General features: G+C 46.7%; 1 protein-coding gene across 1 annotated transcript; it reads right to left on the minus strand.

Moving 5' to 3' along the window:
- Nucleotides 1-438: 438 nt before the first annotated feature.
- Nucleotides 439-24844, minus strand: CRTAP (cartilage associated protein). Its single transcript, XM_074345343.1, has 7 exons — nt 23768-24844; nt 19130-19279; nt 15711-15882; nt 11392-11520; nt 8574-8719; nt 7527-7610; nt 439-936 (listed from the first exon to the last, which is right to left on the minus strand). Exons 1-7 carry the CDS (start codon nt 24236-24238, stop codon nt 883-885), a joined length of 1206 nt encoding a protein of 401 aa, XP_074201444.1. The 5' UTR covers nt 24239-24844; the 3' UTR covers nt 439-882.
- Nucleotides 24845-25343: the final 499 nt, after the last annotated feature.

Genomic DNA, 25343 nt, shown 5'->3' on the forward strand with positions numbered 1-25343 from the left:
ACCCCATCGGCCCTGCTTGCAAAATAAATCCGCGATCCGACCCCTTCCTTCTCCGCACCTCCCCTGCGGAGTCCGCAGCCGCATCCCTCTTGCCTGGAAGTTTGCAGCCGTCCCCTCACCGGTCTTCCTGTTTCTATGCTTGCTCACTGGCAGGCTTCTCGCGAGCTGGCAGCCGGTCTGATCCTTGTAAAATGTAAGTCAGCTGAGGTTCGGGTCTGCTTCACGGCTCCTGCCTCACTCGGAGTAGAACGGCCTTACACGGGCCCAAGGGGCTGAGCCACCTGCCCTCACTTACGGCCGACGCTGTCCTCAAACGGGACTGACCGACTACTGTGGGGCTCGGAGATGCCAAAGGGTCTGGCGAAAGCCACCCTTCTGTCCTCCACACTGCCCACCCAACTTCTTTTCCAACGGGCGCCACAGAGGGTGCAGGGCAGACCACGTGCAGACGTTTTATTTAGCCTCTGTCCTCACCGTCCTTGCTGGGTCAGGGGTGGGGAGAAAGGATACCAAAGTCTGGAAAAGCAGAAAGGCTTGAGGAGGCTTTTATAATTACCATCTTGGAGAGAAATTTTTCTTATTTAAAATATACTGATTTTCTGGAAACAAACGAACAAACCCCCAACCATGAAAAGCTGTCCTTCTGACCAAAGTGGTGAGAAAGGCAGGTATGAACATGGAGAAAGCGAGTGTGCGGCTGGGAGGCGGGGGGGACTCGGGGACGCAGGCTCACCCCTCGTCAGACGGAGCGAGAGACGGAGCTTCGCTTTCACTCCGCAGAGCAGAGAGAAGGCTCTGAGGTATCAACAACTTGGGCTGCGGGGAAAGGGAAGAGTCTGTGTTTCCTGAACGTGGAAGGGAGGTGTCTCTGGCTGCGGGGCATTAGCTGGGCTCCTCCAGCTCCAAGAGGTCATCCAGGTACTCCACAACCTCTCCCTGTAAGAGACAACGAGGCACCGCGGTTAAGTGGGCTCCCTGACCTTAAAAGGCTGATGAGCAGAGACTGTTTCCAGGAATGTACTGCCTGCACCTGGGGGCTGGAGCAGCCTTTCCCCCGCCCCTCGGGCCAACAGGATCTGACTTCTGGGAGGGGCCTGGCTTCCCTTCCATGTGAACTTGGAGTCCAGTGCTCCGAGACCCCCACAGATGGCCCGGGTGACAGGGGCAGTCCAGCACCCTCTGAAAGACCCTGTTTAGTGCCCCTTCCTCTGCGCACCCCTCCCTTGTCCCTACACCCCCTCCCATCAGCAGTGACGCCACAGGAAGGCTTTCTGTCTGTTCCCTTTCTGCCTTCATCACCAGACCATGAGCTTTTCCAGGACCAGGACCTGGGTTCCGGTTTTTCCCCAGAGCCTGGCACACACAGGTCTCAGTCAACCTGCCGGAAGTGAATGACAGCATGTACTTGTGCACACGGCTGGTGTCAATGAAGCAGCCACTCCACTCAAACGAGAGACGCTGGGGGACAGGGACCCACTTGCCCACTGTCGGCACAGGAGCCCAGCAGCTCCCTCCTTCTGCAACCAGCCTTAAGCCTCTACCTGGAACAGCCCAGCGTGCTCTCTGATCTTCTCTGCGATGATGTCTCTCCCCCGATACATCTGAGCCACCAGCTGATGACACAGCTTCCCTTGACTGCAGGGAATGAGTGAGCCACCAAGGAAGCCAAGCCCCTCCGATGGTGACCACCCTCTGCCAAAGCCTGGCCTCCCTCACAGAGGCGTCCATCCCTGGCCAAGAGCTTCTCTGCTCCTTTTGATATCTGAATACAGAGAGATTCATAAAATCGCTCAGCATCTGAAAATAGTTTAAAAAATCGATCCAGTACATGAAACACAAAATGGATCGTATTATTTTCATCAAATACCTCTACCACATCACGCCTGAGATGAGGCACTCAAGGTATGGGAGTGGAAGACGACTGCTTGAAAGCCCAAAGTTCTTCAGTTGCTTTCTGGGCCCAGAAAGGAAAACACCATGTGGCAGAGGGATGTCGTGTGTGGCCGTGACGTCTGTTCCCAGAGTTACTGTTTCCTGCCGTGTGGCTGCTGGGACCCGGGGACGATGGTCCTGTTTGCTGCTAGCTCACTAGCAAGTGTCCACGGCCACAGACATGAAAGAAACACATGGCCCTAGAAGGCCCGTGGGGCGGAGGCCGTTGGTACCTCGCTCAGATCTGCTCTCCAGACACCCATCCCCCAGGTGCGGGCGGTGGGGGGGGGGGAGTCTCGTGGCTGAAAGCTGCCTTTTCTTTGCATGATTGAACTTGGCCTCAGGGAGTGGCCCCACCAGGGGGCTGCTGCTGCCAGCAACCAACAGGAGACTGATAGGACGGTCGGCAGAAGACAGGGAGAGCCTGGTGGCACAATTCACACTCCAGCGCTCCCCCACGGGATCCGGCTAACCTGGCTGCCGCTGAAACCACATGTCTACCTGGCTCCTTCCCCCACCCCTCACTTCCCTTCTTCCCGGGGAGCATGCCCTGAATAAATCACTCCAGCAAATTATAATCTAAGAAATTTAAACTTTCCCAAAGCAAACAATGATCAGAACCCGAAATGTGAAGCATCTATTTCAGCTTGCTTTGCAAATTTTCTAAAACAAATAGGGCCTCTGCAAAATGCTTCACCGGTGTACAGACTCTCAGGCGTTCTTACACACATTTCAACCCCAGGAAGACAAAAGGGAGGGGACCACAAGTATCAGGGGCTAAACTGTACTGAGGCTTTGCTTCAAAGTAGCATTTTGTCCTTTGGAAATTTTAAAGATTAACTAAGAATTCTGTTGTCTTGGGTATAGTTTATTTCATATTATCATTTGCCATCATTTGATATATAATTAAAACACAGCTCATTCTTTAGACATTCTTTCACAATTCTAAAGCCTCAGTTTAATAACCAACTACTCTTGGATTTTCCGTGGAGCCCTATTATCTTGAGAGTACCAAGTCCAAGAATCCTGGTCATTTTATTTTTTCCCTTTTGTTTTTTAATTTTAATTTTTGAATTGAAGTATAGTTGGTTTACAATATTATATTAATTCCAGGTATACAGCATAGTGATTCAGTATTTTTACCGTTTATATTTAATTAAGTTATTATAAGTAATGGCTGTAATTCCCTGTGCCACACAACATATCCTTGTTGCTTCTCTATTTTATACATAGTAGTTTGTATCCGTTAATCCCATACCCCTAATGTGCCCCTCCCTGCTCCCCCTTCAATGGATATGATTTGTTTCCTGTAAGAATCCTAGCAGTTTTAAAGCCTGGAATAAGCCTGATCTATTCATTAGGTGGTTACTAACCAGCCGTGTGACTTTGAGCAAGTCACTCTACCTTTCTGAGTTTGTTTCCTCATCTGTGACATGAGAGAGCTTCACTAAATCTCATAGTCTCATCTTATTCTAATATTTGTGATTTGTTTTCTAAATATCTTGTTCTTGTATGTTAAAAGCCTTCAAAGCAGTCATTGCCAGGAATTCCATCTCTGAGAATTTATCCAAAGGAAATGATCAGTGAAGAGGTAACAGACTTAGTTACTGCTGCGATAGTTATAAAAGCAAAAAGTTGGAAGCACCCTAAATGCTAGAAAAAGAGCTTTATCTTGAAAATGCATGCTGTGGAATATTAGTCATTAAAAAGTCAACTTTATAATGAGCATTAACTAACAAGGCTAACAAAAACCACATGATCACCTCAATAGATGCAGAAAAAGCATCTGACGAAATTCAGCACCACTTCATGATAAAAACATGTGACAAACTAGGAACAGAAGAGGAACTTCCTCAACCTGATAGGCACCTACAAGAAAACCTACAGCTAAGAATATACTTAGTGCTGAAACAGAATGTTTTCCTTCTAAGATTGGGAACAAGGTGGGAGGGTATAGCTCAGTGGTAGAGAGCATGCTTAGCATGCATAAGGTCCTGGGTTCATTCCCCAGTACTTCCATTAGATAGATAGATAGATAGATAGATAGATAGATAGATAGATAGGTAGATAGATAGGTAGATAGGTAGATAAACAAACAAAACTAATTACCCTCCCCCCTAAAAAAAGTTTAAAAAAAAAAGACTGGGAACAGGACAAGGATTTCCATTCTCTCTTTGTATTCAACATCATACTAGACGTTTTAGCCAGGGCAATTAGCCAGAAAAATACATAAAAGACATTCAGACTTGGAAAGAAGACACAAAGTTATGTATACTCATAGATAACATGATCTTGTATACAGAAACTCGTCAGGAATCCACATACACACAGAAAAATTAGAACGGATAAACAGGTTCAATTAAGTTTGCAGGATCACAATATCAATATACAAAAGCCAACCGTATTTCTATACGCCAGCAATGAACAACTAGAAAATGAAAATAAGAAAAACCGTTCCATTTGCAATAGCACCAAGAATAACGGAATGAGAAAATCTTATTGAAAGAAGTTAAAGAAGACCTCAATAAGTAGAAAGACATCCCACACGCATGGATCAGAATATTTAATACTGTTAAGATGTCAATACTACCCAAAGAAATCTTCGGAGTCAGCATAATTCTTATCAGAAATCCCAGCTGCCTTTTGCAGAAATTGGCAAGCTGCTCTTATATTTCATACGGAAATGCAAGGGGCCCAGAAGAGTGAAAACAATCTAGAAACAGAAGAACGAAGTTGGAAGGCTTACATTTCCCAATTTCACAATGTAGTTCAAAGTTCAGTACTCAAGACGGTGCAGTACCAGCACAAGGACAGAAATCTAGATCAATGGGATGGACTTGAGAGTCTAGAAATAAACCGTCACATTTAAGGTCAACTGACTTCCTACAAGGGTGACCAGACAATTCAATGGGGAAAGAAAGTCTTTTCAACAAATGGTGCTGGGACAAATCTACATGAACATACAAAAGAGTAAAACCCTACCTCACATCATATATGAAATTAAGAAAAAACAGAGTGTAGATCTAAATGCAAGTGTTAAAACTATAAAAATCTTAGGGAAAAAACATAGTAAATTTTAGTGATCTTGGATTAGCTAGTAGTTTTTTAGGTCTGACACCAAAAACACAGGCAACAAAAGAAAAAATAGATAAGCTGGATTCCATTAAAATTTAAAACTTTTGTGCTTTAAAATATCATTAAGAAAATAAAAAGACAACCCACAGATTGTAAGGAAATGTTTGTAATATATTTGACAGGGGGCTTCTAACCAGAATATATAAAGAACTCTTACAATTCAACAATAAAAAGACAAGAACCTGATTAAAAAACGGGCAAAGGATTTGAAGAGACTCAACATTTCTCCAAAGAAGATACATACATGGCTAATAAGCATATGAATAAACTCAGCATTACTAGTCAACAGGCAAATGCAAGTCAAAACCACTATGAGGAACCACTTCACGCCCACTAGGATGGCTATAATGAAAGACTGACACGGTAAGTGATGATGAAGACGTAGCCAATTAGAAGCTCTCAGACATTGCTGGGGGGAATGTGAAATGGTTCAGCCACTTTGGAAGATGGCCTGGCAGTTCCTCAACAAGTTAAACTTAGAGTTACCATATGACCCAGTAATTCCACTCTTGAGTGTAAGAGAATTGAAAACTTTTGCCCAAACAAAAATTTGTACAAATCATTATTCAAAGTAGCCAAAAAGTGGAAACAACCCAAATGTCCATCAACCAAGGAATAAACATGTGGTATATCCATACAGTAGAGTATTATTCAGCAATAAAAAGAACTTTCTAGGGGGCAGCGGGTATAGCTCAGTGGTGGAGCATGTGCTTAGCATGCACGAGGTCTTGGGTTCAATCCCCAGTACCTCCATTTAAAAATTTTTTTAAAAAGGAATTTTTACATGCAACACAATGCATGTTATAACACAGCTAAACCTGGAAAACATTATGCCCAGTGAAAGCAGCTCATCACAAAGACCAGATACTGTTGACTTCATTCATATGAAACGTCCGGAACAGACAAATCCATAGAGACAAAAAGCAGGTTGGTGCTTGCCGGGAGCTGGGGGCGGGGTTGGGATGGGCACAGGGGAAGGAACAGGAAGTGACTGCCAATAGGTCTGGGCTTTCTTTTACTGATGAAAATGTTCTGAAGTTTGACAGCAGTGATGGAGGCACAACTTTATGAATATACTAAAACCCACTCCATTGTACACTTAAGAAAGGAGAATTTTATGATATGTGAATTGTATCTCAATAAAGCTATTCTAGAAAAATATAACAAGGAAAACTGCTCACACTACACTGGTAAGTGGAAAAGCCATGATATATAATTGCATTCAAGTGTGTGGTGAGTATATACCGGAAATGTGCAGGAAAAAAGCTGGAGGTGTAGATACCAGAATATCAATAGTAGCTGCCTGCTAGATAATCAGGGACTCTCCCTGCCCCCTTTTCCTAAATACGCTTTTTTCCACTTTTTGAAACTGCAGCAGCCAACCTCATTTGCAACTGGCCAGCGTTTCCTTCTTTTCAGCATCCTTGCGATCTTCTCTCAGGCTCTGCTTCAAGAAAACCCTACCGAAGACACACCGCACAGGTGTCACCTCCTGGTTTAGAAGCACTCTCACGTGCAACGTGTTATTTCATGCTCCCAACCCTGTGTGGTCAACGTTACTAATCCCATTTTGTAGACAAAGGACTGAGGCTCAGGGGAGTTAAATGTGTGCTTGTGGTGAGTCCCTCCCAGGCAAATTTGTGCGCAGAGAACAAATTCCACGATCCATCTTACCAAGAAGTGTTTCCCTGAAAACTGGAGCAGTGCAAAGAGCAGGCGTGGAGGCTCAGGGCCCCTGGGTCTGGCCCAGCAGCTCTCAGAACTTTCCTGTCCCCCACGCTCCCATCTATGGAGTGAGGGGTCAGACCAGAGCAAGCTCACAGCTCTCTTCCAGCTCCAGTGGCTGGCAAGTCCCCAACTGTCTCACAAAGCACTTTCCAGTTTGTTCCAGATGTATCTCTCTATACGCTACCCCTAACGATGGCTTTTCTGTGACGAGGCTACCCCACCACAGAGTGACTGCCCCCACCCAGCTGAGTCTCTGCCACAAAAGGAGTCAGCTGAGTGAGGCTGTATCAGGAACTTCAAGCAATCCCAGAGAGAGAGAATCCCAGGGAAGGATAAAATGCCTAATTTACGAAAAGGAAAGGAAAGGAAAGATCTAACAGAAAAATTGGGATGTGGGTTTCCCAGGGTCTTTGCTGGGCTGAGTGGCTGCAAACTCACTGCATTTTTATCAGGTTAGGAGCTGACGGCTGGCTGGGAGGGATGGGCCCCCAGAAGCAGCCTCCTCCTCTGTCAGGAAACGCGGTGCTTCACCTGGGTTTCCTAGAAAGCCACACCCACCTCGGCCCCCAGGCCAGCGCTCTGACTTTGGTTAAAACGCCCACAGGAACTGTGTTTCTCCAGGTCCCTTTCTGTTTCTTATTTCCGGGACGCCTCGGCCTTCCAAGTGATTTTAGCAAAGATGTGAGTAACGTTTTCTCTTGGCTGGACGAGCGCTAAACATGAAAACTTACCTCATCGTCATCCATGATGTGTTCCTTAGCGAAGTCATACAGCTCCTTCTGGAGTGTAGTCACGTTAAAGAACTGGACGGCTTCCTGTCCAGACACAGAGAACAGTATATGACCGGCCTTTTAATGGGAGAACTGGGGCAGGGGAAGCAGGGTATGGGATTTCTTTGGGGGGGGGGGTGATGAAAAGGTTTAAAATTAAATAGTAGAAATGGCCGCCCAGCATGGTGAATATATGGAAATCATTGAATCGTGCATTTGGAAAGCATGAATTTTACTGTATATGAATTATACCTAAATTTGAAAAAAAGAGTGGCCAACTCCGAGTGAATAAAAGAGAAAGCGTGTGTGTGTGTGTGTTTGTGCCTGCGTGTCGGCCGGGCAGGAACTTGAGGGGAGACTATGTAAGGAAAACCGGGACAGCACACAGTAATCTCAGTGAAAATACAAGTTAAGGGCCAAGATCAATTAGAAAAGATCTTCTAAAAGTAACATCTTATCCATGGATTTCCCTGACAACACATGCAAAGCTGAGTTAGTCCATCAAGGGAATTAAATTTATCCATCCATAAACAAGCCTGCAAGGAAGATGTCAAAAAAAAAAAAAAAAAAAAGGAAAGAAAGAAAAAAGAAAAAAAGATCAAGCAGGTATATGTGTGTTGGGGAAAACGTTCATGATGAATTATTGAGACAAAGCAAGTCGCAAAACAGCTTGTAAAGTACGATCCTGTTTTTGTAAAACTAAACAAATACATGCTGTACACATGGTCAATGCATAGCTACATGTCAGTATGAGAGAGAAATACATGGGATTGTAAAGGAAGCTCACTTCCTAAGTGAAATATTTCTGCAAAGTTTTTACTGATTCAGAAATGAGAATAAAGCAATAAAATGTTAAAAGAGAAAAAAAAAAAAAACCTACAGAAAGAAAAAATTTGAGTCTCCCTTCATTTTGGAAATAACCCTTCTCCTAAGGTGCAGAGCAGTCTCCCGGAGGTGGGAGGAAGGGGAAGGAGGCAGGGGCCGGACGCCTGGTGCCCTGGCACGTACTGGTCTGGGCTGGAAATGCTCGTCCGAGAGCCCCCACTTGTCCTGGTGGTACCGGTAATACACCAGGTTCTGCTGCATGACCTTGTCGTCGGGGTCAAAGAGCAGGTAGCTGACGGCACAGGGGGCCGCGTTCGTCAGGTCGTTCACTGGGGGCAGGAGGAGAGAGGAACAGGAGGTCAGCCAACAAGTCACCAGCCACCCGCCCCGCAAGCGCAGCTTCCTAAAGCAAAAAGTCCCCAACAAGCAGCTTCTCCGCAGCGCCACCTCCGGGAAACCTGAGATGATGGGCATCCTGAGGTTCGTCTGGGGGATGAAGGGAAAAGAGGGAAGACGGAATGAGACAGAAGACCCCTGGGTGTTCGTTCTAGCACATTCCACTCCAGTTGACAACCCAGGAACGCGACTTTTGCTAAAGCGCTGGTTGCCACGGTAACCAAATCTTAGGCATGGATAAAGCCTGCCACCTGGTGGCTATTTCCTGTAACAACAATTTAAAAACCGGTGCTTGGGCACACTTGCTATTCAGAGCCTGAGGCGTGTAAATAACACCTGCCCAAACCCTGCCGCCTGGTGGTTATTTCCCGTAACAGCAACTTAAAAACCGGGGCTTAGGGACACTTGCTATTCACAGGGCCTGCCCGCAAGAAATGCCCTGGGGTAGGTAATTTGGAAAGAATTCAAAACAGGGCAGCCTTTGAAAAAGTAAATTTTGCTCATACTCTTTACCTATAATCTAGAAAGCAAAGATTTCCTGGCGGTGGGGCGGGGAGCAGGAAAAGCTAGAAGTTTGTTTTTTCAAGTGTTTAAAAGGTTTTGCCAACGTTTCTGATATGCAGAGTGATTTTTCAGAGCAAATGAGGGATTTCAAAGGATTGACTAGTGAGTTGCCAGAGCCTGGAAGCGTCTGAAATACTTCTGAACTCCAGTGTTCCCAGGCGCACCCACCGAAACCAAGCCTGCCCAGAGGTTGGGAGACCCAAGCTTCAGAGTCCATCATGAGGCTAGCTCAGTGACGTGCTAGCACGGCTTCTCATGAAAATGAAACAAAAACACTAGCTTATGTCTTTAGCCAACAGAAAATCTATAAACTGCGAACCCAAGATCGGCAAAGTGTTGATAAATGTTGAGGCTGGGGGATGGGCACACGAGTTCATTAGACATCCTAATGTCTGTTTTTAAATTTCTACACGTTTCAAAATAAGTATGTAATTTTTAACAATTCTCATGAAAACAAGGCTCTTCCAAGTGTAGATGAATATAAGGCAACAATTAACACTGGGGCTTGGGGAGGAGAGGTGGAGGGTGCGAAGGGGTGGTTTGCTTTCGAAGTTTCTTCGTGTTTCTCCAAGATGTTTGGTTCACGGCAACAAGCCTGTACTACAAGCCCTTTAGAAAGAGCACTAATCAATCACTGATATTTTAAAGAGAGGGCTCTTCATAAGTAAAACCACAGCCTAGTAGAAAACTGCCCCTTCCATGCTAGAAGGCAATCAGTAAACATTTGCTGGGGACTTACTGTGAGTGAAATGCTGTCCTATCACACAGAACTAGGCTCTCATCCTCTGTGCTAAATAATCCTTTACCAGACTGCTGGTGCCACAGGGGACCGTGGCAAATAAAATCTCATCCCTCCCTCCATGAAAGGGGACATCTGTTAAAAAGCCACTTCGCCCTCCTGTTGATCTCAGAAACGTCCCAACCCAGGGACATTTCAGGACCTTCCACTGCATCCTTAAATGAGATTTAGGCTGTTCTAAAATCAGGTTCACTGCAGAGAGAGCCCAGTTACCTTCCTCAGGAAGACCTGGTGTGAATGACAGTTTCAGAGAAACTTCTCAGGAGCAATCTTGAGTACCAACAAAAATTAAAAATAAGAATTTTTTGGTGTGTGTAGGGGTAAATCAGGTTTGTTTGTTTGTTTGTTTGTTTAATGGAGGTACTGGGGATTGAACCCATGACCTGGTGAACGCTAAGCATCATGCACTCTACCACTGAGCTATACCTCCCCTCAAATTTTTTAATTTAAAAAAAAATTTGAAAAGAGAGAGAGAGAAAGAAAACAATTTTTTCCCCTTTTTTAACCTTCACCAGGCAAGGTTTTCAGGACAGCAGGTGGGCTTAAGAGGTAGGTAGGTAGGGGGCTGCTGTGGACAGAAGGGCCCCAACAAAGAACAGAGTGGCCACAGCAGGGAAGGAGGGCTGTGGAAGACAAGCTCACATGTCACTCCTCCCAGGACATCCCTGAATCCCCAGCACTGGCCTTAGTTTGCAGAGCGGCCAAGGGGAAGCCAGCCAGGCACCTGCCGGTGGACCCAGGTATTTTTCACCAGTAGGGCAGGGTCGTTCCTGCTGCAACTGACCCTCGTAACCTCCCATGCTGATCACTGAACCACCAAGGTATGTGCTGTTCCAGCCCCAAGGTTACAGGGAGAGGAGGGAAGCCAGAAGAGACCAGCCCTGAAGTCTGAACTCTGAACTCCTTCCTCTCTCACGTGTGTTCCCCGCTGTCCACCTGGAAGGTTCTGACATAAACTCCAACGTCAGGCCAGGGGAGGACCAAGTGCAGTGAAACTCTTTTAACGATCTGAAAAGTAAGGCTGATGAGGTGGAGGAAAGGAAAGAATGATAAAAACAACAACACTTATATAGTCTGCTTTGTGCTAGTGTGTGAATTCCCTAAGCATTCCACAGCTATCAGTGCATTTAATCCTCACGACAATCTTATGAGGTTGGGACTATTATCCCCACTTTACAGATGTGGAAGCTGAGGCTTAGAAGGATCAGGTGCCTTGCCCAGACCTCCTGGATGATTACTTACACTTATAATAAGCAAACTGCAAATAATGATACATGGTAGCCACAAACTTCTCCACCGGATAGCCTCCTATAACTGGGGTGAGGTTCTCTTCGCACTGTATTTTGCATTCCAGAACTTCCACATAATGATCTGAAAGAACACACATACATTTTCAGAGTAGTGCCACCATTATTTTCTTTTTTTCATCCATTCTTTTTTTTTTTTTAAGTATAGTCAGTTATAATGTGTCAGTTTCTGGCGTACAACATCATATCCTAGTCATGCATATACATACATGTATTCATTTTCATATTCTTTTTCTTTAAAGGTTATTATAAGATATTGAATATAATTCCCTGCGCTATACAGAAGAAATTTGTTTTTTTTCTTTTAATCTATTTTTATATATAGTAGCTAACATTTGCAAATCTCAAACTGCCAAATTTATCCCTTCTCACCTCCTTTCCCTGGTGAGCATAAGATTGTTCATTACTTTCTTAATACCACTTCTGTCCTGCCCCTAAACAATGAAGGTAAAAGGTAAAAATGACAAATGATAATGATAGATGATAAAATGACGTAAGTAAAATATCTGCAATGCTTATGATGAAGGGCTCAAGTCTTTCATATACAAAATTTCCTAAAATCAATAAGAAAAAGACAAAAGCCTGCTAAAAAAAAAAAAAAGCCAAAAGGATGTTAACAGAAATTATAAAAGTGGCTAATAAAACATTGTGAGAACAGGCTTTGTAATTAAGAAGTATAATCTAAAGTAATGTAAACTGTTAAAAATCTGACAACACCCGGTGTGAAGGAAAGAATGGTGGGACTCAAACTTTCAGATTCTGATGGTAGGAAAAAATGGGAACAAATTTTTTGAAGAGCAACTTGGCAAAATTTTTCCAAGGTTAAAACACACATGTCGTCTGACTCAGTCGTCTACTTCTGGGAAAATTTTCTTTAGACCTAGGGACACATAGCAAACAAGCTTGGAAGTAACCTAAGTTTCCATCACTAGGATGGTGATTAATAAATGATGGTACATGTGAACAAGAGAATCCACACAGCCTTTAATTTTTCCTTTTTTTATTTGCAGGGTGGGTAATTAGGTTTATTTGCTTATTTGGTTTTTCAATGGAGGTACTGGGGATTGAACCCACGATCTCGTGCATGCTAAGCATGTGCTCTACCACTTGAGCTATACCCTCCCCCCTTACACAGCCTTTAAAGGAGAGTAGGTGGGTGGGAATAGAGTAACAGAGAAAGATGTCAAAGACTACATTTCCCAGCCTCCTTTGCAGTTAGGTTGGGGCCGTAGGACCAGCTGAGCCAATGAGATGTAGGATATTCATTATTCTTTTTTTGTATTAAGTCTACACAGTCCAGTGTCTACATTACACTCACAGCACATCTCAGTCTGGACCAGTGTCATTCAAGTGCTCACTAGCCATGACTGGCCGATGGTTCCCTACCATGCTGGATGGCACAGAGGGAAGGACTACAGACGTACAAAGACATCCTAAACATCCCTCAGAAGTATTGTTAGCATTTGTGTTGGTGTGATACGCTTGAAACCGTTTTAGGTAAGGTAAGAAAAGCACATAAGGAAATATGCTATGTGTTTGAGAAGTCAGATTTTCACTGCATAAAAAAGTATACAAATAAAAAGTCAAAGAATCTAAGAAATACCCTGCAATTTTAAGTTTGCTCAGTTTGGATTGTAAATAGTGACAGGAGCTCAAATGTGGATATGTGACTGATAAATTCCTGTCGCTATTTGCAATTCAAACTTAAATATATGCAGGTACGAGGTTGGCAAGGTACTGCCCTGGATCCCCCACTGCGTGGTCGTCTTGGGCTGGTGCCTCCCCCAGCTGAAGGCCACTGCCTCTCCCAGGGTGCAGCCTTTGGGAGACACCTTCTGCCTGGCTGTTTCTCCTTCCTCCCCTCAGCCTGGGAGATAACAGCTCAGCCACCAGCACTGGTGTCACCCTTCACCCACACTTCTGTAAATAGCTCCTTCTTTTATTGGGGGTGGGAGGTTAGGTTTATTTATTTATTTATGTATTTTTAGAGGAGGTACTAGGGATTGAACCCAGGATCTTGTGCATGCTAAGCACACACTCTCCCCCTGAGCTATCCCTTCCCTGTAAATAACTCCTGCTTGAGCTACCTTGATGGATGTGCACCGTCTATTTCTGGTCAGGACTCTGACTGACACAGAAGGAGACGTATTTTTCACAGTCTATTCCTTTAAGTCTTTCACAACCTATACTATGTGCACATATTAACTCTCAGAAATAAAGTTTGAGATTAAGTACAATGTACCCCTGCGCAGGTGAGACACTATTTCATTGGAATTAAGAGGTGAGGCTGGGTGGCAGGGGAGGGTATAGCTCAGGGGTAGAGTGCCTGCTTAGCATGCATGAGGTTCTGGGTTCAACCCCCAGTACCTCCACTGAAAAAAAAGAGGTAAGACTGGAGTCAGAACACCTGGGTTCAAATACCAGCTCTTCCCCCAAGGACACAATGGACAAGACTTAACTCACTATGCCTCAGCTTTCTCAGCTATAAAAAGGGAGAATGCCAGCACCTTTCTCATAGGGTTAGAAAACTGAGATAATACACAAAAAGAACACAGAACAAAGCCTGGTCTCTAGTCAGAGCTTACCTAATGTTACCTTTGCTGATAAATATTTTTTTAATCTACAGCTGAAACACGGCAGCTCCAAGTAAGCAGCCTGTGGCTGGCTTCCCTCTGTTGTGAGTACCAGGAGAACTCCTGACACCAGAGTGTGAAGGGAGGCTGCAGGAGCACTGGCCAAGACATGTGGTGTGAGGTCCAGGCACGAGCACCGGCAGCTGCCAGCACCACAGAGACAGGCAGCCAGACATTCTCGCCTCCTGATAGGAGAACCCAGCACCAGCTAGGAAGTAGTCCTGCTCCCCCCCCCAACAAAAAAAGAATCAAACCTGAGTCGGATCAAGCTTCTACACCCAACTACCAAGTCATAAGAAATACAGAAGGCAGAGGACTAGGGGATACAGTCAGCAAAATCCAGGCCCTGGGACCCTCTATAGGATAAACGGCAGTTTCTTCAATAGTGAGGGGGAAAAAGACATGACAGAAGAACCTATAGACTAAAAGAGATTGAAAAGACAAGTAATTTGCTATAATAGGGATGGAACTTGAGGATATTATGCTAAATGAAATAAGCCAGTCACAAAAAGACCAATACTAAGGTCCTACTGTAGAGCACAGGGAACTACATTCAACTATAATGGAAAAGAGTATGAAAAGGAATATATGTATGTTTATGTATCATTGAATCACTATGCTGTGCACCAGAAATTAACACAACATTGTAAACCGACTATACTTTAAATTTAAAGAAAGAAAAGACCAATCCTGTATGATTCTGCTTATATGAGGCAGCCAGAGGAGTCAAAATCAGAGAGACAGAAAGGAGAACAGTGGTTGCCACGCAGGGGTGAGGGGGAAGGGGAGTGAGCAGCTGGTGTTTAACGGGGTCAGAGTTTCAGTTTGGGAAGATGAGAAAGTTCTGGAGATGGATGGTGGTGATGGCTGCACAATGATGTGAATGTACTGAGCGCCACTGAACTGTACACTTACAGATGCTTAAAACGGTCACATTTTTGTTAAAAATCAAACCTTAAAAAGATAACCAAGTGCAACATGTGGACCTTCCTTTGAACCTGATTCAAACGAACAAATAGTAAATTACAGCACACGCACACGTTTATGACATTTCTGAGATAAATGGGACACTGGATACTTGATAACGAGATCAAGGAACTATTGTTAAAATTCTTTTAGGTGTAATAGTTTGGTGGTTATGTTGGAGGGAAAAAAAAAAAAGAGTCCTTATCTTTTAGAGGTACCACAACTGAACCGCCACAGATGAAGTGATATAACACTGGGATTTGCTTTGTGATGTGGGTGGGAATGAGAGGACGCCCAGGTGGCCTTCTACCTTTACATGTGCTGGAAAGTTGCCGCAATCAAATTATCTCAGTAATGTGAGGCATGCATTGCTTAGGGGCCCATTTTTATTTCTCCAAAAGCCTGTGGGCATCTGTGATCAAGCAGGGCTGAGGAGGCGGACCTCTTCTGCAGGTCTGTGCCTGAACACCACACCCACTGTTTCTCCAGAAGCCCCTGCCAAGTCAGAGGCTGATCAAGGCAGGTCTCAGCCACCCCAGTTACCCATTCATACTGAAGCTCAAAAGTCCCTCAAAAGCCACTCAAGTCACCCAGCAGGCATGGGGCTCCCACAGGGACAGATGCCCCATGTATCCAGGATACCGCCCACCACTACCTGCTATGGAGAGATAGAAATCCTTGAAGTCCTTGATCTCCCTGGAGCCCTCGCAGGCAGCGAGACATTCATAAAAGGTCTTGAAGAAGTCAGGGAGGGCCAGCTCCATGTCCGTGATGCACGTCCTCCAGTTCTCACCGTTGTAGGCTCGCACGGCTCGGATGAACAGGCTCTGGAAAGCAGAGAGAAGCCGAGCAAACTCCAGACGTGAAGGGAGGTGGATTTGGATCAGACCTCGTGGAGCTCCACTCCCGTTAGTTCTGGAGAAACCAGGCTCACCCTTAATTCAACAGGAAGCCAGTCGGTGACTCCCTCATGTCTAGACTTTTCTACCCTGTTCACAGGGGCACACTCCTCACTTCACCGAATTCAAAAAGTAGGGGGACGGTATAGCTCAGCCTGACACACACGAGGTCCCGGGTTCAATCCCCAGAAGTAATAAATAGATAAACCTAATTACCTACCCCCTGAAAAAAAAATTAAAGTTAAATCAAAAAGTAGCAAGCCCTTGATAATAAAACCAAGCTTAATGCGGGGAGGTGATTTTAGGTTTCTTTATTTGTTTTTTTAAAAATTTTTTTAAACAGAGGTAATGGGAATTGAACCCAGGACCTCGTGCATGCTAGGCATACACAGAGCTCTACCCTCCCCCTAAAATCAAGTTTGAATCGAGGAAAAGGGAAAACCATCATGACAAATTGGAGCAGTGGGTGCCAGGGGCTGGGGCTGGGGCTGGGGCAAAGGCTTGACTGTATGAGGGAACTTTCTAGCGAAGGAGAATGTTTTCTAAATCATGATTATAGGGGTAGTTACATGGCTGCCTGCTATATTTGTCAAAACTCACTGAATTACACACTTGAAATTGGTAAACAAGTTTTAAATAAAGTATACTTCATAAGGGGGATTTTTAAAAATCAGGTCAGGAAAAAGGTGCAAGCTTATGAGCAGGTTTGGACACCCACCCCCTAACAGCGAAGCAGAAACCAGGAGTACCATGCATCCTGGGGCGGGCGGCCACGTGCCAGACTCAGGAAACTTCCAGGAATTCCTGCTAATTGTCGACCAGGTAAAAGGAGTAACTCGGGCTGAGGAAGCAGCTTGGTCTCACAAGAAATCAGTAGGATCTTGGACACATGCAGAAACCTGCTAACTTGGAGGAGACAGGACAGGTCTTGAAATAAGCATGAGGCTCTCCATGCGGAGTTTTGTTTCCAGCTGCTCTGGATTTGGGGTCTTGGAGGGCTACCCCTTGGGCCTGGAATTTTCACCAAATTTAAGGCCTCAGGTAAAGAGGGTGGATCTCCTTACACCTCCCAGGCAGGTGGCACCCTGGGAAACAGTCAGGGGCCTTGCCTGGAGACGGGGTAAAGGAGCAGCAACTGCAGGCCGCTGGCTCTGCAGAAGCAGCGGGGAGGCAGCGGCGCAAGGAAGCTGTGCGGAGAGGGGGCCCTGGGCACGCGGGCCGGGGGACAGCCCGCCACGCCCAGCAGGACTCCAAGGAGGGCAGGCAGGCCCAGCTGTCTGCAGTTAAGCACAAGGTGCGGCCCACGTGCACACTGCTCCCCAAACCTGATGAATACAGGCAGGCAAGACAGTACAAAGGCTTCAGTCCTCTTTACGGGAGAATGGGAAAGGAGCAAGCAGCAGACAAGAGATTTCAACAACTTTTGGGAAGACAGAAAGTGGGATTATCACAGAGGAGGGTCTGCAAGGGAGGTGAGCCACACACCCGTAGGCACCTGCAGGCACCGGGGACCACGGAGGCTGGCACGAGGCACAGGACAGAAAGCAGGGCTGAGGGTCTGAGCAGGGCTGCGGGAGCCCTGGGTTCCCTGCAGCGCCCACCTGCTCACTGGACGGATCACATCTCCCAAATCCTCTCCTCGCCAGGGACTGGTGAGCTATTCTAAAGACTCTACCCTTCAAGGCTGAGGGGCCAGGGACGAGGCAGAGCAGAGCTGGGTCGAGGGTGGGCGGAAAGCCAGGAAGCAGGTGAGGTCTCCGACTCAGCTGTGAGGCCCCATCACTCTCCCCAGACTGGCTCTCGGACACCAGCAGACAAGCATGGACACCCCAGCAGCCCTGCAGAGGGTTGGAGCATCCTTCCCTGGAAAACTGAAGGCCCCAGGAAAGAGACTGCCCACTCCGTCTGAGGGTCACCACCTGTGGAAAAAGTGAGCTTGCAGTCTGGTTTCACTAGAGGAAACCCTGAGCCAGACCTTGGGATCTAACCGCTCCCATGGGTACTTCTGACACATCCCTGTGTTTTCAACCACGCCCACCCGCCACTGGTACCCAGCCCCCAGAGCGCGACGGCCCTGACAACAGTACGTGCTCAAAGGGCTTAGACTCTTCCCCTTCTTCTGGTCCTCACGTATCCTCATCAGAACTGCCCTCTGCAGATGTGCAGATGTCAGGAGCCTCTAATTGGTCGAGTCAGTCCCCCTAGTGCCTCTGTTCCCTTTCTGCCTTCAGACATAGTGTGTGTATAAAAATATAGGTTTCCTAGTTTCATCAGAAAGGAAGACTTACGGAGAAAGACAAATATCACATGATATCATTTATATGTAGAATCTAAAAAGAAAGGATACAAAGGAACTTATTTACAAACTGGAAATAGACTCAGTATAGATACAGAAAACAAACCGTGGTCACCAAAGGGAAAAGGCATTGGGGGGGGGATAAATTAGGAGTTTGGGATTAACAGATACACACTACTGTATATAAAATAGATAAACAACAAGGACCTACTGTATAGCACAAGGAACTGTACTCAATATCTTGTAATAACCTACAATGGGAAAGGATCAAAAAAAGAATATATATGTAGGTACATGTATAACTGAATCACTGTGCTGTACACCTGAAACTAACACAACACTGTGAACCAACTATACTTCAATAAAAAGAAATTTAAAAAAGAAGAAATGGTGGGGGAGGGTATAGCTCAAGTGGTAGGGTGCATGCTTAGCACTCACGAGGTCCTGGGCTCAATCCCCAGTACCTCCTCCAAACACAAATAAATAAACCCAATTACCTCCTGCCTCCAAAAAAATTTTTTTAAAAGGAAAAAAAAAGAAATGAAGACATATTTCTGTTTCTTCTGTTCTTGGTCATTTTCAGATGATTTTCAATGCATGTCTTAATTCTACCAGCTTAAAACTGAATGATCAAATGACCATACTTCTAAAATGTGGCATTTGAAGGAAAAGTGGCTTTAAAAGCATCATGGAATGTAAACTCTCATTTTTAAATGTATCAACTTTGTGCTAAAAAGGCAATCATTCCTATTGTCATAATATTTATCAAATACCATCAAAAATCACTAGAGGTCCTAAGATGTCAACAGCTGTTCGTTGAGACACCCTTCTTCAACGATTCACATTGCAACTAACCACCGTGTAAAAACCCAAATATACCTCGAATGACTTGGTTTCCAAGTCTTTAACGTAGTCCTCCGCATCAGGCAGGGTCTTGTAATAAGCCATGTTCCTCTTCATCATTTCGTCACCAGGATGCTTCAGCAGAAAGGTGTGAGCAGCTGCAATGGCTTTCGGAAGATTATTTGCCTAAAGTACAAAGGAGAAAGATAAGAGCTACTCACTGGGTGGTGAGCGAGATTTCTGCAAAACAAGAACGGTCTGTTCAGTCCTTCAGCAACTTTGTGCTTCTACACAACGTTTTCAGCTAAGGGTTCAGCGACTTCCAAGGCCCAGCAGGACCTTGTCCAGCCACTCTGGACGAGTGCTCATCCTCTGAAGGTGAGCAGATGGCCTCTGTGTGCCTGTCCCAGCCACACTCCACTGTCTCTGCCCTGCACCATGCCAGGGGGCTAGCTGTAAGGGCTGTCCCAGTGGACCCTCCTGCCTTCTGGCTTCCAGTGGATTCATCAGTGAGAAGCCCACCAGGAGACTGAAGGAGGGGAAGAGGCGATGGCTGGGCTGTGTAGTGTCCTGGCCTGCCCCCTGCACAGTCGCTCTCTTAACTGAAGGTCACACCCCTCCACCTGGTCTCTCCATTCCCTCCCTTGCCCCTTCTGGCCTGGGGTGGGGGTCACACCCCACTGTCGCTAGCCTTTGTAAATAACCCCCTTATTGGGGTGGGGGGAGGGATAAATTGAGACTTCAGGATTAACATAGACACACTGCTATATATAAAATAGATAAACAACAAGGACCTACTGTATATAGCACAGGGAAATATATTCAGTATTTTATAATAACCTACAATGGAAAAGAATCTGAAAAATATTTATATATATAACTGAATCACTGTGCTGTACACCCAAAACTAACACAACATTGTAAACTATACTTCAATATAAAAAAAAAACTTCATTATTAAATATTCCGATTACCCGATATGAGTATACTGCATCTTTTCTGCCAGAACCTTGACAGATATATTGATATTTCCCAGGTCCCTCCCAGACCCTCTCCTTCACCATTCTCGACAACCCCCACCACCTCCTCACTTTCTCATCCGTTCACTCAGCAAATACGTGTTGAGAGCCTCCTACAGGCCAGGCGTTGTTCGAGGAAGTGGGTCCGGAATAATGAACAAAACAGTGGGGGAATAAACCCCTGCCTTTATGTACCCTACATACAAGGGAGTGCCCCCTACCTCCCAGCAACCTGGATCAAGAGCCTCTTTTATGTCACCCTGTGTTCTGTCTCCTCCCTTTTCGCACCACCCTGAGAGCTAACACGCTTCCAGGCTCTGATCCTCCAAGGACCCAGCAGTGTCTGCATTCCTGGGATGTGGCACAGCTCCCAGGACAAGGCAGGACTCATAAGTACCAGTGACTTGGACACATCATGACTACATCATACTGTCATAAAAGGCGGTCATATTTCCCTCTCTTTTCTCCATATGGGTGCTGGCCGGCTGATTCTGAGTTTCACTGCCTCACGGGAGGTGGCTGTCTGGCCAGATCACAGGAACATGACAAAAGCCCCTGCTCGTGAGGGAACTTGGCGAGTGTGGGAAGAGGAGCAAAGTGGGAGAGGGAGCTGCGGGAAGAAGAGGGAGGAAGAGGAAGCCCCCAGGCAAGAAATAAGTCCCCTGTGGAGTCTGCAGGAGCCCCAGACCTCCAGGTTTTGTACCTGCAGGCAGAGCCCAGGAGAGCAGAGGTCCTCAGGGAGGAATGGTGTCCTGGGGCGGCCAGGAGGGGGCTCAAGGGGTGGGCAGAGAGGGTTATGGACACCTCCCTGTGTGGACACGTGAGCATCAACCAGAGGGGTTCCCCACCCCCATGGGCATCCTGGGATCACGGCATAACCTGGCCGTGGGAGGGGAGGCCCCGTACACGTGCCCAGAGGCTCCTCCAGCCAATCCAGAGGGACACTCGGGAATCAGGTTTAGAGAGAGAAAATAAAGGGGTATTTGGGACACTCCGGATTTCTGAGAATCAAAGGTAGCACAGGCCTGTGAGGATCTGCCCCAGAGTGCGAGCCCAGTCATCTGGAGACAGTGTCTGCCCTGGAGAAGTGGCGGGGGGTGACGAGGACAGACTCCCAGAGGTCACTGCTGCTATCTGGGGGACTGTGGCCTTGAGAGGGGCTGCCTCTGAAAGAGTTCTAAGGACAGCTTTGCACTTCGGGCTGGGAAAAGGCCAGTCTGGCTGCAGGAATGAAGGGAGGATGTATGAATGCAGCCCTTTTAAAGCATCTGCCAGTGAAATTAGATTCTCTGATTCTCAGAAGAGCCCTTCAAAAGAGGGGCACAGAGCGGGAATCTTAAGGGCTCTCACTCAGGACCTGAGCTTTACAAAATGGAACTCCTTCCTGAAGAGGAAAGGGAGACTTTACTCACTTTAACCCCAGCTCTGCCAGCTGGAGCATGGAGTCCCATCGTGGCAGCTAAACCTCTGAAAGACCCCCAGCAGGTTTTGGAGAAGTGGGCTGGGGGAGAGGGGCACCTACCTTGCCACGGGTTCCTAGGAGACAGCAGCCCCCAGTCGCCTGCTAAGCCAGCCACTCCTAAATCGTGGGGAGGACAGACCCAGGTCCAGGCAAAGGTGGGGTAAGTGTGTGTGCGAGGCAGCCAGCTCTGGCTGCTCAAGAGTCCAACAGTCATCAAGGACTTGATATAGTGCTGGGGCCCACCTTTCCCTCGGCCTGTGGGGAAGATGAGCATTTCATGGAGACAGCAGTCCCAGAGAGAACCCACAGCTCATGACAGGAACTTAAGATAGGCTGGTGGCATGAAAACCAGGGTGGGCTGGAGGGCCACCCACCAGGGGCATGACCCCTTCTCCAAAAGATCACATATCCACACCTCCTCACCTCACTCTGACAGTCTGAACCCCCCAACCCTGTCATCGTGTTCATCTCAGCATTCGTCCTCAATCACTGAGACAGAGGCCTGCAAATCAGAGTGACACAGCCATATCTACCCAAATCCTGCTACGGCACACAGCACTGTGTCTCCAGAGCCTACTATGGCCAGCCTTCCGGTGCCAGGTGGAGTATATGTGTCTATCATCAATTATTTTTCCTCTCCTCAGAAACAGAGTTTGACAATATAAATATCATTAAAGAAAAAAAATACATCAACCATACATATCACTACCCCAAATCACTTTTTCAGTGATTTTTCAGTTGGAGCAAGTAAGTGAAGATTCTGGTTTATTTATAAAATTCTAAACATTTCCCTATCCTGTAAAGAGATTGCAAACTGCCAAGACAGATGGTATTTTACTGACTTTTAAGTAAGTGATTGTTACAAGACTTACAAAGGGTTTTGAAAAGAAGCTAAGACCTTCCTAACCTTTGAGGATGCCACGATGGAGGAAACCCAGGCCTGATGGTCACAGGGAAATGTTCCTCCTCTCATCCCTGTAACACTTGTTTCAAATTCACCCGTAAATCAATAGTAAAGAAATCAGAGCTTCCACTATTCTCCCCGTTTAAAAATAAGACGTTTCCCTCTTGATTATGCCTCTCAGATTTGGTTCAGAACGTATTTGCCGAAAGCTCTACAAAAAAGAGAGAGGATTAAACAAGTCATTTTTAACCTAAAAAATAGTGCTTGAATGAGTCAGCCTACATTCCTCAGTGTGTTGGGAATGTATTAATCTTACCCCCGGTTCTATTTTAAAACCGTTTTTCATTGCCAGGACAAACACTCACAAATCTGATATTTTATATAAAACTGTAACTAGGCATAGAAATAACCCAACTTTCCTCCTATTTAGGGTTTTGTGCTATTTTATGGCTCATATGAATGCAACATACTCGAGGCTCCGTTTCAGGGAAATATGAAAAACAGATCTTGCAGCCCAAAGACTCACGACAAAGTTTTTTAAAAATCGTTTTCAATGAGATAAAGTAGAAATTGGGCTTTGAGGTGGCTCTTTGCAAAACTCAGTTAAGACCTTCAAAACCTCTTTATCCAGTAACAGGGAATTCAGACCACTCTTAAAACGTGTGGGTCCCCACAGTCAAGGACTTTAAAGGACAAGGAACTGCAATTTATGGCTATGTTTAGCCAGCAATCACAGACAGAATCTTAGCAGCCCACAAAAAGGAGGACGACAACTGCGCTACATTCTAGACGAAAGAGAGCCGGCGGAGAGCGCCAGCCCTGATGAAACGCAACGCGGGAGTTCTGCTCCTCCAGGCAGGGAGGTATCCCTCCCAGGAGCCCTGGCCTTTCCTGGCTTCAGTTTCCTCCTCTTTAAAGGGACCAGCCGGCGCCCCATGTCCTCTTCTGCTCGGTTACTGAAAACACGCCTCACTTGAGAAAAGGAGATTTTAAACGGTATATACCAAAAAAGGAGTCCGTCTTCAAATGACAGACACTGTGCTAGACGTTCTAGGTACGTTCTCCGCCTCAGAACAGAAAAGTATTTTCATCTGCAAGACGAAGAATGAGAGGACCAGGATTTAAAACCGTCCTCTGTCAGCAATGGGTGAGAAAGAACAAGGTCAAGAAGGGGCGGAGGGACACCGCCCAGAGCGAGGAGCGGCGCCCGATCCGGGGGCGGGGCCTGGGCGGAGGGGCGGGGCCCGACCCGGGGGCGGGGCCTGGGCGGAGGGGCGGGGCGGACTTGCCTTGAAGTAGGCGAACTGCAGGAACTTGTAGGGCTCGCGGCGCTGGAAGTCGGCCAGCACTTCGCGGCTGGGCTGCGACTGGCGGAAGGCTGGCAGGCCCTGCTTGCAGCGCTTGAGGCAGTGCGCGCGGCGCAGCAGGCCCCCGAAGAGGCGCAGCTCTGGGTAGCGCGCGAGGCCGGCGGCGGGCTCGGGCTGCGGCGAGGCGCTGCAGTTGCGGTGGCAGAAGGCCTCGCTGTCGCGCAGCAGGCGGTGCAGCCGCAGGCTAATCTCCAGGTAGCCCACGCTCTCCGTCCAGTGCTCGCTGCTGTACTGGTCCAGCGCATGCCGGTAGGCCGATTCCAGCGGCATCAGCTCGTCCCGCGGGAAGCTGCGGAAGCTGTAGCGCTCGTACTGGGCGCGCCCCGAGCGCAGCGCGCAGCCCGCCCACAACAGCGCCAGCAGCGCCGCGGCCGCGCGGCGCCCCGTCTCCATCGCGCCCGGCGGAAGGAAGGAAAGAAGGAAGGAGGGGAGCAAGAAGGAAAGGAAGCAGGAGGACAGCACAACGCGACGAGCGGAATGCTGTGGAGGCGGGGACGCCAGCCTCCGGCCCGCCCCGTCCGGCCGCCCCTCCCCATCCAGTCGGGGGGTCCAGGCGAAGCTGCCCGCGCAGGGAGGGTGTCCTGGGGAGGGCGCGCTGCCCTCTAGTTCCTGCAAGGTCTAACCCGTGATCCAGGGCTCCGCTGTTCGCTCCTTTGGTGACGGCGGTCTGCAAGCCATACGCACCCTAGTGAATCACAGATAGCGCTGCTTAGACTTTATAATCACTTAGAGGACTTGGGAAAACGCAGATTCCTGGACGTGCCCCCAGAGTTTCTGATTCAGCAAGCCTGGCGGGGGTGGGGTGGTCTGAATATTTGCAATTCTAGCCGGCACCCTGGTGAGGCTGATGCTGCGATTCTACGGCCTACACTTTGATGGCACAGCGAACGACCTTACATTTCAGTGAGAGAGAAAGGTAGTGCATAAATAAAAATTAATAAGGATGTCAGGGGCATGGCATTTTGTAAATTATTAAGCTAATCAAGTTGAAGATACACACACTTTATGACTCTGCAATTTCCCTCTTCTGAATACACTCCAGAAATTTGTGTGCATTAAAAGATGTGGATGGAATGTTAAAGGCAGTACTATTATTTTTTTTAATTCCTTAAAGTTTTTCTTTTTAAGTAATTTACAGAAAAGTGGCAAGGATAGTACAACTCCCATATTTCCCTCATCCACAAATTGCTAAGGTATGCCACATTTCCTTTCTTTATATTTATCTATATTTTTTTCTGATTCATTTGAGAATAGATTGCATTTTTAAGGCACTTACACCTTAATCTTTTAATATGCATGTTCTAAGAATGATAATATAGGCAATGATCAAATTCAGGAAACTTAACATTGCTAGAAGACTAATCTACATTCCCTATTCCAGTTCTGTCAACTGTCCTAATAATGTCTTACACTTTTTAACCCCTGGACAGGATGCAGTCCAAGACCCTGTATTGTGGCTAGTTGTCACTTCTATTTAGTGTTCTGTCATCTGAACCTC

Source organism: Camelus bactrianus, chromosome 17 (assembly GCF_048773025.1).
Source record: "Camelus bactrianus isolate YW-2024 breed Bactrian camel chromosome 17, ASM4877302v1, whole genome shotgun sequence".
Taxonomy (NCBI): Eukaryota; Metazoa; Chordata; class Mammalia; order Artiodactyla; family Camelidae; genus Camelus; species Camelus bactrianus.